This window comes from Cupressus sempervirens, chromosome 6 (genome assembly GCF_028749045.1).
Source record: "Cupressus sempervirens isolate cs-2001-9-10 chromosome 6, ASM2874904v1, whole genome shotgun sequence".
Lineage (NCBI taxonomy): Eukaryota > Viridiplantae > Streptophyta > Pinopsida > Cupressales > Cupressaceae > Cupressus > Cupressus sempervirens.
The window spans coordinates 177,874,421-177,894,871 of record NC_143123.1 but is presented as its reverse complement, the minus strand read 5'-3'; the positions used below and the strand labels follow the sequence as shown (position 1 = coordinate 177,894,871).

The 20,451-nt window shown below is 38.5% G+C and overlaps 1 protein-coding gene across 1 annotated transcript in view; it reads left to right on the top strand.

Moving 5' to 3' along the window:
• LOC149551825 (neurochondrin family protein) overlaps window positions 1-20,451 on the top strand; it is a 255,668-nt gene that overhangs the window by 25,650 nt on the left and 209,567 nt on the right. The window contains exon 3 of the mRNA XM_089787327.1: window positions 3,025-3,187. Within this exon, the coding sequence (XP_089643453.1) occupies window positions 3,025-3,187 (163 nt within the window). The remainder of the gene's footprint in view (window positions 1-3,024; window positions 3,188-20,451) is intronic.

Genomic DNA, 20,451 nt, shown 5'->3' with positions numbered 1-20,451 from the left:
TTTGCAGCAGATCCTGGAAACTCAACACAGGTAAATGTTGAATTCTCAGCAAGTGCTTGATCATATCAAATGTGAAGATGGTAGAAGGTTGAGTGAGTGCAAAAGCAAACATATTTATAATATGCTCAAAAAGGATGTGGGAATCATTGATTACATTAATAACAACTAAGGATTTAACTGGTCAAACTCTAGATGGCTCTTTATCTTTGAGTTGTTTTGTCATTCACTTGTGGATCCAAAAATTGTTTGCTTTAGATGGTTCCTTCTGCTCAAGAGACTTGCTGTTGGGTCTTTTTATTCTAATGGTGGTCAGCAACCTATTGTTTGCTCTGTCTGCAATTATCAAGAGTCTTTTGAACACCTCTTTTTTGATTGCCATTATGCTAGAAAGATCTGGTCTTTGTTTTTTGGTCAGTCCTTCACCTAGAACACCAGGAACAATATTTCTTGGCATGAAATCCTTGCTGGCTTTGTGGCTGAGTTTGATGAAAATTTGAACAGACTTTGGTTTGTGCTCACTGCTCATATTTTGTGGTGCATTTGCAAACAGAGGAACAAGGAGATTTTCCAAAAGAAAAAGGACCTTACTGAGTTTAGCATTAAACTCACCTTTTTATATTGTGTCAAAGGTCACAGTTACCTTGGAAATCTCAAAGGATATATTCCATACTCTACTGAAAGATAGAGCATTGGTTATTTTCAGCAAAGACATTCAATTTTATGATGGCTTGGAGGACATTGCCCAAGATTAAAATGTATACACTGGAACAAGATACTACACTCAAGATATCCCGAGAATGAACAAGGAGCAGTTTCTTGATGATTTTGAAGACACAGCTCAAGAAAACTATGCCACAGGAGACCACTATTATGACAGTTGCAAAATAAACCAGGAAGCATACAAGGGATCTGAAGATAGAGGAGACAACAGCCAAATTGAAGACAAGGTTAAAGATGTGGTGCCTAAAGATGGCAGCTTAGGCCTGGGCTATTAAGATAATGTTGCAGTTACTGAAAGTATAGTTTTAAATGCTGTATTAGGATTTGGAAATGATAGTGTATAATCATATTTATTAGTTTAGGCTTTGCTGTAGCACATAATCTCTTTTTTGGTGATGGTCAGCATTTTTACTTCTGGCTGACCCTGTTATAATGGTGATTCTGACTATTCTCTGTTGATAAACTTATTTAACCTAAAAAAAATTGCATTTGTGTTATCCTTCGTCCTCCTTTATGCCCTTTGTGAGGAAGAGTGACACCTCTTCATCATGTTTTCCCTTTTAAATGGTCGCTTCTTCTATTAATCCTTCCATGATTCCTATGCTCGCTTTATGCAGATCAGAATTGCCTTATATCTCGAAACACAACTTACTCTGATTACCTTCCTTATGATGATCCCTTATTCCATGCCTTGAACAAAGTCATTTCCTTCTATTTATATCTTCCTGATGGGAGAGTCAACATTTTATTATTACAACCTTTCAAGAGAGTCACAATACTTAATCCTTTGTGCCCTTTGAAAGAGTCGCAACCTTTCATAACTACCACCTTTTGAAAGAGTCAAAACACTTAATCAATTTTTCCCATTCCAATCTTCTTCTATTACTCCTTCCTTAGTTTTATGTTCCCTTTTTTCTTCTTTTCTACTTCTACCTTCTAAATGAACTTCTTTTCTTCCTTTTATATCTCACGTTTGAGGGAGTCACATCTTTTCATTTCATACTGTCTGACCATTCATTAAACTTAATTAAATTGTACTTATATGTTGATTCAAAGTTCATTTATATTCTTTTTTATATTTTAATATTATTATCATTTATATTAAATGCTATTTCGGAAAGGGGATATCACATATTACTGTGAACAATATTTTATAGCCTCATTCTTGTCATCCTTATAGTCATGCATTATGAACATCCCATTCAGGATAGTTTTTCTAAATCTTAGTTCAGGTTATCGTTCCATATCATTGTTCTTCCTCTGAGAGATGTTGTCGGTTCTGCTTGCATGATATTCAAGGGGATAAATATGGTGCCTGCTCATATAGTCTGATTTCTCTTAGTCATTTTCATTTTATGCAGCTTTGGCACCATATCTTTTTAGATCTGGCCCACCGTTTCAACTTTTCACATCAGATTTATAAATCACAATGGCCCCACTGCCCAGCAGCTTGTAGAATCTTTCTTTTGAAAACTTCAAGACCATTGTCACCTTCAAATTATGGAGAGGTAAATCAGAGTGGAAATCCGTAAGCACCTCCATTTGCCCTGAAATACCTTGCAATTTCTAACTTTTCATATGTGCCAGAGGATTTTAGAGGATAACATAAGCCAAAATTTGTTTAGTTCATTTTTACACACAAACCCTAATGATATTTCGTGCTGGGTAATAGCAGATTTATTTTTCCAACCCACTATATTACTAAAAAACACGGACCATAAATTATTGGCATATCGGCAGGCCAAAAACAGATGTTTGCAAGACAGATGAATTATGGATTAATTTAATGAATACTCATAAAATATTACTATGATAAATGTGATATCATATATCACACATGTCAATGTATAACATTATATGCTCATGTCTCTTGTGCATATATCTCTATTCAATCTCACTTACTATTTTATATCTCTGTTAGATATTAAGCAGAAGTTATTTAGTTTAAATTTTTTTTAAATTAAGGCAGGCAAGGATAAAGTTTAATGTTTTATTAATTTAGGAATAGTTTTAGTGTGTTTGTGAAGGAATCATAGGGATATGCACCCTTGTAGGCTCAAGACAACTCATTTAGTGTGTTGATTGACAGAACTTATATGTAGTTTAACTTGTATTCCGGATTTTGAAAGTTGACACACCAAAAGAAGATGTTTCCACATCTGGAAGACTAGTGGGATTGGTTTAGGAACTCGTTAGTTTACAACATAAAATGAGTAGCAATCTGCTTGTGCCTGGCTATTAATGCTATTCCTCAAGCATATTTTCATTTACTGAGTTATTTATGTTTGTATTTTCATCATGCAGGGATTGGGCAAAGCACCGGAAATATTATTAATAAAGAGCAGCAGGAAGCATATTTACAGCTTGCCCTAACTATTCTCGCAGCTTTTTGTCGTGTTCCTGAGCTTGCTTCTATAGATGATATTATTATTAAAGTTCCAGTCATCTTGGAAATTTTGTCAAACAAGTATGCCATACACTGCCCTCTTGTTGTTTTAGTAATTCTTATTATGCAATAAATATTTTCAATTTTTTTGCATCTTATAATTATTTACTTATGTACATCAACGCATTTTATAGATTATAATATAGCCTTTAAAATCATTGAATTCACGTTAGCTGGTGGTTTGACTAATTTTATTAATCATGACATCATTTGACAGAGTTTTATTTGTACAAAGAGAACATGTAAGAAACCCTGCTGGTTCTAACTCTGACAAACACCAAATTGTTTTACTTTTCAGATGTTTGACATTTTGTCAAATATTTTGCATGCAAGATCTATCTCTCTGTTTTTTATTTTCAGATTGTTTTTGCTTGTTTGGAATGGTCTCAAATGAAGTTGAAATGCTTGCAAATGATTACCAAGATATCCAGGCAAAGAATTAAAATGCAAATGCAATCCTTTTTGACTTTTTGAATGCAAACATATGATTTCTACAGGTGACATGTGCACCTACAGCCAATTTATCATTTCTTATTAATGGTCAATTACAGTGCGGGTAAAATCATGCATTACCAAACATGTATGCAAACAATAAAATCAATGTATGATGAAATCTAAAATATATTGCAGCTTAGGAAAACCAGTCACCTTGTATGGCTTGGGAAGAGATGAATTTCTCTAAGTAAATCTGCAAACCCTCTGAATGTTGTAGAGTGATAAAAATCTGAAACAAAAATAGCTTGAAATTCTACATTTTATGAGCTAGGAAACGCACCAAGCTGCTGGGTCTCATGTGGGGCAATGAGAAGAGTACGAAAGCCTCTCATTCACTATTTCCAACAACCAAACTGCAATTAGTCGCAACCAATGGTCAGCTATGGATATTTCCTGTGAATTCTCTGAATGTCAAACACCAAATTTGCACAGTAAAACTCCTATTTGAAGCTCTGTCAAGCAATAATATCAGCAATAATGACATTATAAAATTGAAGTGACTTTTTATTCCACATTGCTAAAAGAAAGTGAATCGATTGACTTAAGAGTCTATTTTAATGGAGTTGTACTCTAATTTGAGTATATGTTAGGAGAATATTGAATTGAAGATATTTTCTCTCGTTGCTGATATTTAGTGACTGGTTTGCTCTGAGGACGAAAATTCTTAGATCATAAGATTGGACAGAAACCTAATCTTCTTGAAAGGTGAATCCACGATTCCACACTGATCTCACTAGTGAGCATAGTTACAGATTTTGGTGTGCTACAGTGGGAGGATTGGATGGATTTGAAGTATTCTGATAATGTATTTAAGGTCTGAAAGTATTGAGAAGATAGAATGATGGAGTTTTATTCCATAATCTGCTCATGATCTGAACCCACAGTTAGTATATGGCTTCATTTTCAAGGAAATTAAACTCAGACATAATACATATTGGCAATACTCCTTTCCTTGACATCTATACAGTTCCAGATTTGGTACGAAAATATTTTTTCCAGCTGAAGTTGTGGGTAACCAGCAGTGCATAGGGTTCGTTGTACTTGAAACTCAGTGGACAGGGATATGTGGAGTTGGATGGGGTTGGAGGAGAATAGGCGGCCAATACCAGGGTTACTACTCACAGCAAGAGCAGGCTGTATGGACATGTTGGGCATTTGATGATGAGCCATCTCCTCATTTGACATGTAGGGAGTCATATGTCAGGAGGCATCTATACATGGTGCCGTGATTTCAACCTGAAAGTTATGATCATAGCTGACCATTCAAGGCATTGGAAAGTATTTACTTTGGCTCAGAATATCTATATTTTCGAATGGTTCATAGTTGTTGTCTGCTTCAATACTTGTACTAAATGGACTGCCTTAAAATCAAACTTTAAGCATCACTTTGGGACTGATAACTTCTGCTCGCTGTTTGCCAATTTTATTCTCAGAATTCTCAGTAGTATTGCTGCAAAGTGTTTGTCAAAATGACTGATTTCTAAATCAGTAGTTAGCTATTGCAAGTTAGCTTAAATGCCAAGTATTTGGAGTTTATAATTCTCTAATTCTTGATAAAACTCAGTTTTCTGTTGATATACAAGTGTTTGACAAAATTTCTATCCAATTAGTTTGTGCTTGTAATGTGTTTTCTTGGCACGAGAGCTCAGAAAATTCAGGCTTGACTGTGCTTGTCAACTGTTTGATGAAATGCCAATGTTAAAAAACTGAAATTTTAAGGACAGATTTGGAATGGGATCATACAAAGTTTCCATCAGGTTTGAGGAGATATCAACTGGCAGAAAAAATCAGATTGAAAAAACGAACTGCAGATTCAGATTTGAAGGATTTGATGATTAAATAATTTGCAGATTTTTCTACAGGAAAATCGCCCCAGCTGGAACTGTAGTTCTCAGCCTGGAAGCTAGGGTTTGTGGATAATTTCATTATTCATTAATTCTGTGCAGATCTGGCGTCACTTTCTCCTTGTTATAAGACTTGAATTCTCTAATAAAGGCATCTCTGGGATTACCACTGGAATTCTGGGTACAAGATTCTTGTTTACGGTGTTTACAATTCTTAGTATGGATTCACAGTTATTGTTCTTAATTAATCAGATTCATAAATTAACATCAGACCTGCTTATTTATGTTACTTTGTGCTTCAAGAGTTGTTTCATTGCATATGCTTCATGCTAATCATGCTAAACATTTAATTATCATTGGAATTGAGAAATCAAGCGAAAAAAATTACAAACCCTCACAAAAACCTTGATCTTTGTTCATTAAACATCAAAAGAAAGCACATTGGCACAGGAAGGGATCTTACAGTGGTATCAGAGCCATGATTCTACCAGCCTGAGTGTATTGTGATTATTCCTATGTATCCTGGAAGGATTGGGCCATACAAATATTATAGTCATAGGAGAGTACAAGAGCAATTTAAATTTGATACATGTATTCCAGACAGTTATGGAGTGACATTCATGGTGGTAGCAGGAGTCCTTGCTTGCGGAATAGACAAAATCAGCAGGGTGATGTGAATTGTGAGTTATTTAGAATTCTAGTTAATACACAACCATTGATTGTGTTGGTTTTAGAATAAGATTTGATCCTTCGACAGATAGGATTTGGATCACCATACAGATATGCGTGATTAGGAGGACAGGTTAGTATCAATTGCAAGGAGTTACAGGAGTGGTAGAGTTCCATCTTCGTCAGATAGTGCATTTGACTCTCCTTTGCGTGGGTGGACACATATAGAGACAATTGACAAACCTTTGCATCCCCATTTTCCGCCTAGAGAGGAGCCACCGCTAGATCAGGATGTTATGGCAGCTAGTGATGAGTGGGCACACATTCAAAGCATGATAGAGATGCTTTCCCTCTTCATTAGTATTTTACACAATGGAGAGGTAGTACGAGGAACCATGGTGATAGGAAGCCTAGACAATTATATAATGGTGTGACCTCAAATGAGCTACTAGCAAGTGCACTTTATCTGCCTTTGACGATAGTGGGAGGATCAATGCACGAGCCTGGGTGCACAAGCTTAACATCTACCTTTCACTTACGTCGATGCTTGAGGACGAGGCTATTTAGTTTGCAGTATTACATTTGAACAGTGTGGCTTATGATTAGTGGCATCATGGTTTGGCTACCCAAAGCCATAGATTACTTGTTCTTACAAGGAGTTCAGTGAGTAGTTGCTTGCTAGATTTGACTATAAGAATGTTGCATCGTACTACAAGGATTTAGCACTGCCGCGACATATTGAAACTTATATTAATGAGTTCCAATGCATTTCTGTTATGATTCCAAGGATGCGTGATAGATATATGGTGATTTTGTTTATTGAGAGTTTACATGATAGGTTACAAGGTTTGGTCAGTTCTATTAAGTCTAGGATCTTGTAGGAAACTATTCAAACTATTTATTGATACCTCATCACTACCTATTTCTAATCAGTAGGATAAGAAGTTTTATAGGAGTTCCAAGCCATTTTAGAGGTCTTCTACACAATGCAAAAGTGTGCCACCTCCTCCCAAGATGGATCAAGAGCCACATAATGAGTTGAGGAGGAATTAGCTTTGCTTCTTGCATAAGGATCCCTTAGAGCCTACACAGTGATGCCTTTGTGAAAGGTAAGATGCATCTCATAGAGGTTGTTTTTGATGTGGGTGATGAATGAATGCAAGATACAAGTTCAAAGGGCAATGCTATTGAGGGTGAGTAGGAGGCTTTGCAGGTGGAGCTTCGAGATGGCGATGCATAGGATACATCCAATGATATTATTGTCATCCTTTCAGGACTTCCTAGATATTAACCCTTTCAGCTGAAAGGATTGATTAAGGGACAACATATGATTTGCCTTATGGATGGTGGTGCTATGCCAATTTCATAGATGAGGCATTAGTTGCTAGGTGTGGGTTACCTACAGAGGAATTTTTTGGTTTCAATGTGACAGTTGTAGATGGTTTCATATGCAATGTAGTGGGAGAGTTACATAGCTTAGCATATAAATGGGTGACTACACCTTGACGGAGGATCCCTATGTTGGAATTCTTGGTGAGATTGATATTATGATGGATATCCATTAGTTGTAATTACTTGGCAGGTACATACAAGATTTTAGGAGAATAGAGTTAGAGCTCATGGAAGGTGTAAGAAGGTTGTGCTGAAGGCTCTTTGCAGTGGTGGACCTATGGTGGTTTCAACACATAAAGGATGAAGTCCATATTAAACAATGGAGATGTGGCTTAGGCTTCTCAATGCTTCATTTCATCCAAGTTACCTTTTTCATAGGACAAGTGCCATTTCATATAGATGTCTAGACAATTTTGGGCAATCATTTTCTTGTATTTTGTGATATTCCTCTGAGGAGACCTCCAAATTGTGGTTTTGAGCATGTAATTGGTATTGATGGGGTCAAGGTACATTGGGAGAAGATTTAGTCTATACTTGACTGGACACCACCTAGGAACATTTTAGACTTGTAGGGTTTTGTAGGCTTATGTGAATACTAAGGGGGCTTGTAAAACGATATAAACAACTTGTAGCTTCTTTAACATATTTCACATAAAAGGGCACTTTTAGATGGAAATATGAGTCACAAGACGTATTTGATAGGCTTAAGCAGGTGACAAGCACTTGTCAAATTTTGGCTCTTCTAGATTTCTCTCTGCCCTTGTGTTAGTGTAATGGGCACCCAGGAATGCCCAAAAGCTGAACCAAGGCTAAAATTATATTAATTCTAAAAATGTTGCAATCAAGTACAAAGAGATGTATTCCAAAGGCCAAACCCTAAGGGAATGACGTCTAGAATGTTACAAGAGAGAATGAACGTCCTCTATTGCCAAAAAAAGGGAGTGTGATTCACACCTCCAAACTCTTATCAAATGCAATTCACAATCATCCAATACAATAATCCCATGCTAAACAATGAGACTTTCAGCCCTATTTATCCTTTTCTTCATCCTTCTGGAAGGAACTAAAACATTAATTAATTGCAAAAGCTAAAAGCTTCTCCTTCCAATAATTAATGCATACCCCACAAATTCCTCCTTGGCAATAATTAATTAAATCACAAGAGGCTTCCGTCCTTCCAATAATTAATACATACCCTAAAAGCTACTCCCTTGTAATTAATAATTAAATTAATTAAATACAAAGTCACCTTTAAATTGAATGACTTTATAAGAAATTAATTTAATTTTTTCTTATCCTCCACTTAGACTTTGGAGAACGTGAGAGCTAAAAATGGGATCATTACAGTTAGAGTGTGATACGTTTAGAGATGGTATTGGAGTGGTTCTTATTTGGAATCACCATTCCATTGCCTATGAAAGTAAGTAGTTGAGGGATAATGAGAGATTGTGTTCCACCCAAGACAAGGACATGCTTGCTTTGTTTGGTACTTGGGAGGCGGAAGTTGGTGGTGAGAATTGATCACAACTTGAAATGCTTTTTAGAGAAGAAAGAGCTTAATAAGCGCCGACATAAATGGGTCAGCAAGATATAGGAATATGATTTTGACATTGAGAATGTTAAGGGGAAAAAGAATGTTGTTGCTGATGCACTTTCTAGGAGGTCTACAGTTGCTACACTTTGATTTTGACATCACGTATGTTAAGGGGAAAAAGAATGTTGTTGCTGATGCACTTTCTAGGAGGTCTACAATTGCTACGCTTTTATTTATGAGTGGGATTTCAACTGATTGAAAATCTCAACTTTAGCTGAGCATTCTAAGAATCAATTTGCATGCAAGATTATTGATGGTTTGATTCAGGATGATAGATACATGGTGCTTGATGATGTTATCTATTGTAAAAACAAGATTTATTTGGCACCTGAATTGAAAGTAAAGGAGATGATCTTGCGTACCATTCATGACAGATTACTTGCAGATAGCCTTGGACATTTAAAGACAGGCAAGTTAGAAAGAGATTCTCATAGAAGGGTTTCAAGGATGACGTTTTTCACCATGTGCATGAGTGTGTGACTTTTCAATAGAATATAAGATAAGATAAATTTATTAATGTCCAACAAGAGACCAGAAGGGTCTAAAGGACTAAAAAGTGTACAACAAGGCAACTGCTAGTAGTGGGAGCACCAAACGGTGTCCACAGAAAGAACAAAATAGGAAACAAAAGAGTAGTTTCAAGAAAAGACTAAATATTCTTCACAAGCGAGAAGTATTCCAAAATTGAAGGGTACGGTTTGGGGCGAGGGTGTGCTACAAATTGTCTTGAGGAGTTGATGGAGATAGGGCGGTGCTACCGAGTGTACCTTCTGCGAGGTCTCACTGATATGGTGTGACCCAAAGTATGGTCGAGGGACTGCTTTATCCCCCAGGTTGGAGAACCAAGAGTGAAGGAGGTGAGGAGTTGGTTTGAAGTCTATGTCGATGGTAGCTGAAGTTGTAAAATGTGATCACGGAGCCGCGAGGCCTCTTGAAGATAAAGGGCAAGACACCTCTGATCAGTGTATCTAAAGAAAGATGAAAGGGATTTGCACTCTTTGAACAAGCAATAAAACCTTCCTCTGATCTTATAAAAGACGGGGCAGTGAAAAACAAAATGGATGCTTGTCTCCGGCTCCCTAAGCGAGCATAGGTGGCAGAGCTTGTCCTCTCTATCGATTTGATGGTCAATCTAAATACATAAACTATGAAAACCCATACTGAAAGATCCCAATGAGATGCAAAGAGCATGAGTCTAGTGGCAAGTAAGGTACTAAGGGCACATAATAATCCTGTCCTGAATATACTTGTAGTGCTCAGCGTAGAAAGCCATCTTTGGGAAGAGACCACCGGAGGGTTACTCCAAGTTGTGGTAATATACTAGTCATGGTAACATATTGCCTATAGAAGTTAGTCCCAACATGCTCATTCAATTCTTGTTGAGAGGGAAGGAGGTGAGTGGGGCATCTAGAGAGAATTGGAAGGGAGAAAGACGATCCATCATGATCCCAATCAAACCAAGAAGAGGAGAGGCCTGAGCGAACCAACAACGAGCTTTGCTAGTAGGACCGGACCCCACTATTGCCTCCAAAAAAGTGGTAGGCTAGGTAAGAGAATCTATGTTGACCCTTCGAAGAGTTTGCAAAGCCTCTAAGCGGACGAAGAAAACAAACTAGATCAAAGATGTGGTCCCAAGCCTGAAAGGATGAGCACCAAATTGGCCAAGATGTTATTGCGAGAAGTCGACCAATGACATTTGATAATGTGTCGAAGTAGGGTCTGGGCTTGCTCAGTAGAAGCCCAAACGGACTCGAGAAGAGAGGGCTCCCACACGATGGACCAGTAGAGGACAATCGGTCCGACCAATGAGTCTAGAAGGGACATCTTGGTCGTGGTGTCCTAGAAGTGATGTCTAAAGCATTTCTCTCAAGCTTTGCCAGGGAGTCGAGCCCCTTATTCACTTGGGGTTGCATAGTAAGTCTCAAGATGAAGCGGGGTCCGAAGAACTTAACCCCCAAGTAAGTGATCTCAATCTCCTCACCCTGAAAGTAGAAGTAGAGATGCAAGTTCGTAAAGTAGTTGAATACATCCACTTGGGTCTTGCCCAAATTCACCACTAACTGTACAGAATTACAAAAAGATGCCAAACCATCAAGAAGCTGTTGGAACCCCTCTGAGGAAGAAGCCAAAAGAACCACATCATTGACAAAGGGAAAAATGGAGTCAAGACCTGGGGTAAGTAGCAGCCATCGCTAGGAAGCGAGAAGTCTTGAAGGAAAGTCTTCAGGTCATCAATGTGGATACCAAAAAGAGTAGGGGAGAGAGGGTGACCTCGCTTCACCTCGATGGTGCTATGAAAATGGTTCGAAAACCCCTAAGGAGTCAACCTACCCACAATTCTCTCATATGACCTCATAATAGCTATCAAGAGTCTTTGAAATCCCAATATCCCTAAGCCTCTGGAAGAGGGTCATCCAAAGAACAAAATCAAAGGCCTTGCAAAAGTCTATAAAGCAACAATAGACTTTCGTTGAGCGGTGCCAACCTCCTCAATGATAGTCCACAAAGTTAGAAAACAGTCCATGATCTGAAAATTAGTTTGCAAACTGACCCGCGCCTAGCTCAAAAGTGCTAACGGTCAAGCTCCCTAGATAAGATAGTGTCCAACACTGTGGTGCAGAGTTTGGCAAACGTATGCCCAACCATGATGGTCCTATAGATGTCGGTGTTTGAGACCGACCTAGTCTTATGGATTAAATAGATAATGTGTCGTGACCAAGGGTTGGGAAAGCTAGTGCAAACCACTTTGTTGAAGAGCACTGTGAGAAAGGAGACCAAAACCGTAATACCAAGATTTAAGAGCTCTTCTTGGAGCCCTTCCTCATCCACAATTGTGCTACTGTTCATGTACCTAACTGCCTCACTGATGTTTGAGAAAGTGAAGAGGTGGCAACAAGGTAGGGGTGTGAGATGGAAAGGGGGCTGGCTGGGGATCTCATAGAGAGTGGAGGTGTGAGAAAAAGGGAGCTGTGATTCAAGGTGGAGTGGGGATGAATGGCGGGGAAATAGGGTGTGCCAAAAGAGCTTCAAGGACTTCAGATTAGAGGCACAAAGGGATCTACACTATATCAAGAAAAACACTCGCTTCTTGTGGTGAAGAGAGCAAATGATAGTCGAGTCTCAACTAGGTGAAAGAGGGGGAAGGGGTGGAAAAGGTTGAGAGAATCACGATGGGGGAAGGACTTGCTGTCGTTGTCGAACCCCTAATTCATGGGGTAAGTATTCTTGCGCATGGGGCTACAAGAAAGGGAGGATGTGTGGTGGGGTATGAAAAGGAGGGCAAACTCCCACAACGTGGCTAAAAGCAAATCAAACATAGACGAAGCATCCACAGAATAGGTGAAGGAATCCTAGGGAGGAGTTGTCTAAGGTGGTGGAGGAAGAGGTCATGGTCACACTCGGTGAAGGAAAAGGAGGTGCGGGTGGGGGGGAGGGAAGTATTAGGAGGGGGAGGGGGTGAATGGGAGACCTTGAGGGTAAGCCTAAGGAGGGTGTGGTCAACCAGGGGAAGGCAGGAAATGATGAAGTGATTGATATAGGGGATGAAGAAGGCACAAGAAAGAGCATAGCCAACAACACTTGTACTATCGCAAAGAGGCTAGCGGGTGAAAAGGCTAGACTGAGGAAGGTAGGAATGCTCATTCAGGATCATTAAGTCCAAAGACTTGCATAATTGTAGTAGATGGCAACCGTATCTAGTAAGGGGTCCCTAACTGTTCTTTGAGAAACACTACAAGCCCAGGGTGCTTGGATCTAATTCAATCGCACAAATTGAATTTGACCCACGTTCATAGAGGGGGGGGGGGGGTCTGGAAGTCTTTAATTTGTGCATTAAAGTCCCCCAGAATAATGATGTCGCCCATGGCAGAGAACCTAGTAATGCCCTCATGCAAGTCTTCAAAAGGGTCCCCGCTCTCCATGCTATGGACTGAATAGTATGAGGAAGTCGATGGAAAATAGCACACCACAATGTAGATGCTCCTATAATGTGGCTTTGTTTGGCCAATGTGGATCCACATGAATTTGATAGAGCTGTCGCAATGGACCATGAAAGTTCTGCTGAAAAGGCAGTCATTGGCCAAACAAGCAACTCTACCAGATCCCTTGACCCTACTAGAACACTTGACCTCATCTCTAAACATAGATAACCATTGATAATTAAAAATGCTAGGAAGAGGACGGATAGGGATATCAAGAGTCTCTATAACAAGGAGAATGTCGGCAGAATCAAAGGCATCCTAAAAAAGAGACAAGGACCATAAAGAGCCATTGCCGTTCTAACAATCAATATGCAGGGAACTATTGTGAGGCTCTGCCATGCCCAACTGCTGCCGAGATTGTTATTTGGCCTTGATGGCCAACCTCGGTTCCCATCTAGGTGGAGTAGAGTCTTGAATAACAACTCTGGGATTCTTGATAACTACCTGAAATGACCCTGGCTATTAAGGTCACTTAAAAACCAATGCTTAACTTGAGACAATTCGTCAAACACTTGTCTTATAGTCTGAACTGCACTTATGGAAAATATTATACTATGAATTTTGTCAAAACTGGGCATGTACTGAATGCTACCGCTGGAGGTACTTACCTGATAATGCTCCAGCTTACAGAATGATTGCAGCAGTGTTGGCTTTACTCACACCATTGCCACTTAATAAACCAAAATTCTGCAAATGTCTGATGGAGGCAGCCACTAATGATGCTCTAACATCCAACAACCAATGTGGAGTCCTGGTATTCCAATGTTGGCCCAATAATTTCCCTTAACTCACAGCAGCTCCCAAACTATTGTAGGCCTCATATATATAAATGCAGCTTGTCTAGACTTCCTTGCAGCCACCAAGAGTTGATCGCAGATTCCTCAAGATGTATCGCAGCCCTTGCAAATTGCAACCACAGCACACAAAACACTTTGGCAATCGCTCTGTTTGATACTTGTGCCCAGATATAGCAATCTAGGGTCTCCAATTTCCCCAGCACGCGTCTCTTTTTTTGTGGTCCTATAATAGCTTCAAACTTGATAAGCAGCTCAAAGTCTGGACATGTCAGCGCTGCCCAATTGCTGAGGAAACTCTACAGCCGAACAGACTATGTGATGTGTTTGTATAATTTGTAATCTTCAGACAGTGCTGAATCCAATAAGAATTGAGTCCGCTTGGTGTCAAGGAAGACAATGGCCCAAAATCGCATGGAATGTGGATCAGCTATGAAGATTGGGTTGCTCCTACACAGTTCTGTTCCAGACCGCGTGCTAAGTCTCTGCGATTAATATGGACTGGATTGAGACCCCTGATCGGTTCCGGCCTGCTCTTCTTGACCTGTTAACACTGCCGTACCTGTACGACCCTTAGTACGGCTCTGTTTGTACGGCCCTGCTATAAATTAATCTACTTGGTGTAAATGGCAATTAATTTCACACTAGCTAATCCTCCAAATTTGGCCTTAGGCCACAAATTCTGCCCTGATGAAATGACTGTAATGCCACTTCCAATCTGCAATAATTCAGATGATATTTCACACCCTCAAAATTGCGTACCGATTGAGAGTTATCGTTCTCAATGGCCAATTGTGACAATTGCAGAAACCCTAGGTTCCACAATGCACCTGTGATTGAATCACAATCTGAAAACAAGAGAGATAAACAACTACTTGATTCGAATGGAGCCCCGGGGTGCCTATTTATTCTTTTCTCTCCACCTTCTCCAGAGACTTCTAGAACATTTTTGATTTTATCTCTTAAGTGACTTTATTAAATATTTTTATAATCCAAGTCACTTTATTAAATTAATTAAATATAAAGTTACCTTTTAATTTTTATTTATTTGATAACTTTATAAATAATTAACTTAATATCACTTATTTATTTAATTAAAATGATTAATTAGTCGTCCTCATAAAATATTCATTATTTTGGACAACCAAGTTAATCAAATTAATTAATTAGACTGCCTCCGAAAATTGGGGACATGACACTACCCACTTTCTGCAATGCCTAGCCTCTGCTACAAGTCCTCGAGAATGCCTCAACTCTATAACTTGGGATCTAGTGAGATTCTCATCAAGATAAAGTTTAGTGGGAAGAGGAAAAAGCTTCATCCTTGCCCTAAGAACCCGCAAGTGGTCAACAAGTGTGAGAATGCTGAGCAAGAGAGTGCCATCCTATCCAACCCAAGCTTTGTTGAGTGTAATATCTTTAAGACCTAGTTGATCACTGGGTAAAGAATAGCCCGCAGGAAGAGGATCAAAGGAGGGAGGAAGGCCTCAAACCCACAGATTGAGTTTACGAACCCGCCTAATGTGCTCGTCAACCAACTTGGCTTGGACAAGCTCCTCAACTCTCGAGAGTGGCACAGAGTTGGACCAACTTGACTTATTGGTCAAAAAACTCACAAACCTGTTCTGTGCCAGTATCAACCAATTGCTTAAGATGGAGAGAGGTGTTGAGGAAAACTCCACAAATTATAATTTCAAATCAGAAACAATGGAGGATAGAGAATGGATTAGATCTTTTAGTTGCAAATTTTTTAGTTTCAAGTTTGGCCATATGGTCTATAAGTTGTTGGTATGTGGCCGATGTTGGAGGGAGATCCATGTTACAAAGCAATAAGTATCAAACACGCCGACCACAACAAGGCATCAAGGAAAGAGTTTGAGAGAGAAAGCCTAAAACATTATGTATGAACATCAAAACTGACGCTCAGATTGAATTGTCAGAGAGTAGATGGGAGCCTTGTTGCAGCTTGTGGTTAGCAAGGGTCGAGCACAAGTCAAGGAATGCTCAGCGACCAGCAATGGTGGCAACTATAGGAGAAAACCATCAATCCATACACAGATAGAGAGAACAATAGGTGCGATAAGATGAAAAGCAATCCCGTGTGCTAACATAGAACACCATATGATCGATAGGGCAAAACCATGTGTAGAAACAAGGAGAAATACCAACCCGTAGAGAATGGGCAATAAGTATCAATCACACATGAAGCACAATAGGCACAAGAAGATCCACAAGAAATCCTATGTGCAAATAGAGAGCACTACACAATCAACGACAAAGGACAAAACCGTGTGCAGAGATAAGGACCAACAATGCATGAAACAACTCGCAAGCCAAGACTCATAAAAGCGATGGTAGGCAACTAGGAGAGACACACGAAAAAGGCATAAAAGAGTAGCATAGAGGCGACAAAGATTTTGACAAATACGAATGGCACAAGCGACATCTACAATAGAGATCCAATGATACAATTGTCGCAATCACAATGCCGAAACAAGCTTGAGGAAGTTGCACAAGTAGCCACGAGGGTAGTCACGCAGAAATTTGCAAGTGTCATAGTTGCGAGAACAACTAACTAATTTATTGTTAATCTTTGCAAATGTAATCGATTCCATGTCTATGTTGTGACAATCAAAACATACTTTTCTTGTGGGTCATCTACAACCATTGCTTATCTCAGAGCAAAGGTGGGAGAATATATCAACGGATTCCATTACTGGTCTTATGAGAGATCATGAGAGGATTTCACACTTCTCTACTGCAGCTAAACCTATAATGTCTCAGGTGGTAGAGCTAACCCTATAATACCTTTCTCCTTGTAATAAGACTTGAATTCTCTAATAAAGTCACCTCTTGGATTAGTGCTGGAATTCCAGACATGAGATTCTTTTTTGTGGGTGTTTCCAACATTTGATTTGGATTTGTAGTTGCTGTTCTCAATTAATCAGTTTCATAAATTTATATCCGACCTGTATTTTTATGTTATGTTGGGTTTCAAGACTTGTTTCATTGCATATGCTTCAAGCTTAAACATTCTATTATCATTGGGATATAGAAAACTAACGAAAACAATTGCAAATTCACACAAAAACCAATATCTGCATTCATAAAAAATCAGAGGAAATCTGGTCAGTTGGAAAGTGATATTTCTTACAATGAAGATAACTGCCCATAGGCAGAAACTTTTAAAAACGGAATGATTGTATTAACAAATCAGACAAATAAATAGAGTTTAGAAACGCTAGAAGAAGTTTTAACTAAAAAGCAAAGTTAACTAAATAGAGACGTCTAAAAATAGAACTAAGACTACTCAAAATAAAGCCTAAATGAATATTAAGGTTCTAGAATAGCGAGCTAAATATAGCGAGAAACTAGGATACTAAATATATTCTATACCCTCCCTTAATGGTCATTATATCAAGTTTCAAGTACCTTACAGAAGACTATAAGTGCCTTGTGGTCATAGATCCTTAAAAATGTGCTACTTTTAAGATCCTCCTTGAATTTGTAAAATGTTAGTGACCAAGAGTAGCCAAAAGAATGGAGAAGTGTGTCCCCTTCTTCAGTTTGGTCTGCAACAAGAGACATTAACTTGCCATTGACTTTGTCATCGAGATGAGTTTGCCACTAAGCCTCCTAGAATTTGCAAAACCTCTGACCAGAAATCATTAGAAAACGTCCATCCTGATGTTGGATTACAAAACTGTCCTTCCCTATAGACAAAGTCACATAGAACAAAAAATGAGCAAACCCTTCAAACAATTGTAGATAAATAGGATGCCCCAAAACAAACTTCAAGATACCCTAATTCAAAGTTACCAATTTACATTGTTTTATTGGGAAAAAGTAGTGAAAGTCAAAACCCTAAAACAAGAATCCCTGATAGAAAATCCCATGTGAACTTCGTGTATTACATAAACTAGAAATGATATTTGAGGTGAAAAATCAATAAAAATTGAACACAAATTTTGAGGTGAAAAATTGATCAAAACTAAAAATGAACTAGAGTCATGGATCAGAGAATACAAAACTTCGTTTTTGAGGAGGAAATGATAAAACCCAACAATTTTTTTTATGAAGCAACAAATTTAAAAAACTCACCAATTAATTTTTGAGGAGGAATTATGAAATCTCTCCCATAATTTGATCTGATTTGAATGCATAGGAGGAAAACTCCTCATTAGAATGCATGGCAGCTTGAGCATTTTGTTGAGACCATTCTTGTGAAGATTTCACAGCTACAAAGAGTTTCTCACAATTGATTTTCATGCGACCAAATTTGTGACGATAATTGAATTGAACACTCTTCTTTGAGGTTGAGGTTGACCCATGTTCTTAGTCTTTTTTGCTAGGAGAATTGAGGTTGACTAGTGTTCTCGTCTGAAGCTTGCAGTGGGTAGGCCACTTGTTCAGAAGATGAGGAACTAGCATTGCATTCATCTATCCTACTATAGAAGCTTGTTGCAAAGATTAGAGAATGTTGGAGCAACTATTGTAGAAGTGACATTGAGCATCTCTATGAAATGCTTGTAGTATTGAGCTAAGCTAGCATGATCGCTACCATGTCTTCTTCCATCTTGCGGCCAATAGCCTCTAGCTGGTCACAAATGTCCTTGATCTTCATAAGATGTGCTTAGAGAGACATCTTCTTATCCATCATGATAGAAAACATCACATTCTTCAAAAAGAAAACTTGGTTATTGTGAGGCATCTCATGGAGATCCTTCAAGATGTCCCAAATCTCCCTAGTTTTTTTGTTGGTGGGCACTTGAGAGATCTGATCATCTATAACTGGAAGTTTGATCAGCATGCTTGCTTCTCGATTTTGTTTATCCCATTTGTGGTGATCTATTTGAGCTTGAGTAGGACGTGATTCCGTACCCTAAACTATCTTACCTAGACAACAATATTCTAATATCATCATCATACGCTGCTATAGGGAAACCTCAAAAGCCTACATGATATATGTACCCGGACAAAGACAAATAGAACTGAGTACATATATCATCTTTGAGGAAGACATTCCCTTCAAAAGGGCAAAGAGCTCTAACGAGTTAGAAATTCAAGATTCATTTAATGCCATGGAGGACACTACTCTTGAGTTTCAGAGGGAGTACCCAAAAGAAACCACAAATGAAATCCAAACTACTCCTTAGAATTAGAGGGAATATCAAGAGGAAAATCAAAATAATAAGAAAAGACCACTTAGGGTTAGAAAAATGATTGAGGAAGCTGAAAACTTTGTAGCACCCAAAGGAACCTTTAGAGAAAGTAAGAAGCCTAACAGATTCTCAAGTTATGTGACCTTAGTGAGCGAAATCATTAACTCAGATCCTACTAGTGTAACAAAAACTCTTAAATGTCAAGTATGGAAAGATGCCATAACAAAGGAGTATCAATCTATATTGAAGAGTGATGTATGGGATATAGTACCTAGACCGAAAGAGAAATCTGTTTTGTCTTCCAAATGACTCTTCAAATTCAAACATGTTGCTGATGACAGTATAGAGAAACACAAAGCACCGTTTTTTGCCAGAGGATTCTCTCAGAAGGAAGGTATTGCTTAGGATGAGACATTTGCACCTATTCCTTGATATATTTCTGTTAGAGTAGTCATAGCTATTGCAACAACGAAAGGCTAGAAGATTCACCAGATGGATGTGAAAATTGCATCCTTGAATGAGACTATCGAAGAAGAAGTCTATATAGAACAATCTGAAGGTTTTATGATTTATAATGCAGCCTCACATGTATGCAAATTGAAGAAAGCCCTGTATGGACTTAAACAGGCTCCTCGAGCTTGGTATGAAAGGATCGACAACAATCTTACGAGACTAGGGTTATAATGCAAACCCAAATCTCTATTTTAAAATTATTAAAGGTGATATGTTAATACTAATCCTATATGTTGATGACCAGCTAATTACATGAGAAGATCATTTAATTGTCCAATGTAAGAAGGATGTGGCCTAAAAATTCGACATGAAGGACTTGGGGATTTTATCCTCCTTCTTGGCTTGGAAGTCTGGCAGAAATCTAATGGTATTCTTCTAAATCAAGGAAAGTACACTATTGACATTCTGAAGAAATTTGGTATGTTGAATTGTAGACCAATGTCTACACCCATGGAAACCTACTTACATAAGTTAAAGGAGGCAGCAATAGAATCTAGATTGAAGATCCTACTCTTTATAGATAGATAATTGCATCACTGATGTACCTGGTTAGCACACGACTAGATATTTGCAATGTAATGAATGCTTTGAGCTAGTTCATGTGTGACCCAGGAGAGATACACCTCGTTGTTGTAAAACATATATTGAGGTACCTTCAAGGTACCATTGGATATAGTCTCAAATATGGCAAAGTTGACCTAGATCTACATGGATACCTTGATTTAGATTAGGCTGGAAATGTGATTGATTGGAAAAGCACATCAAGATGTTGCTTCAGTTTGGGATCAACTATGATTTCTTGGATAGGTAGGAAACAATCTGCCATAGCAGAAAGTTTGACA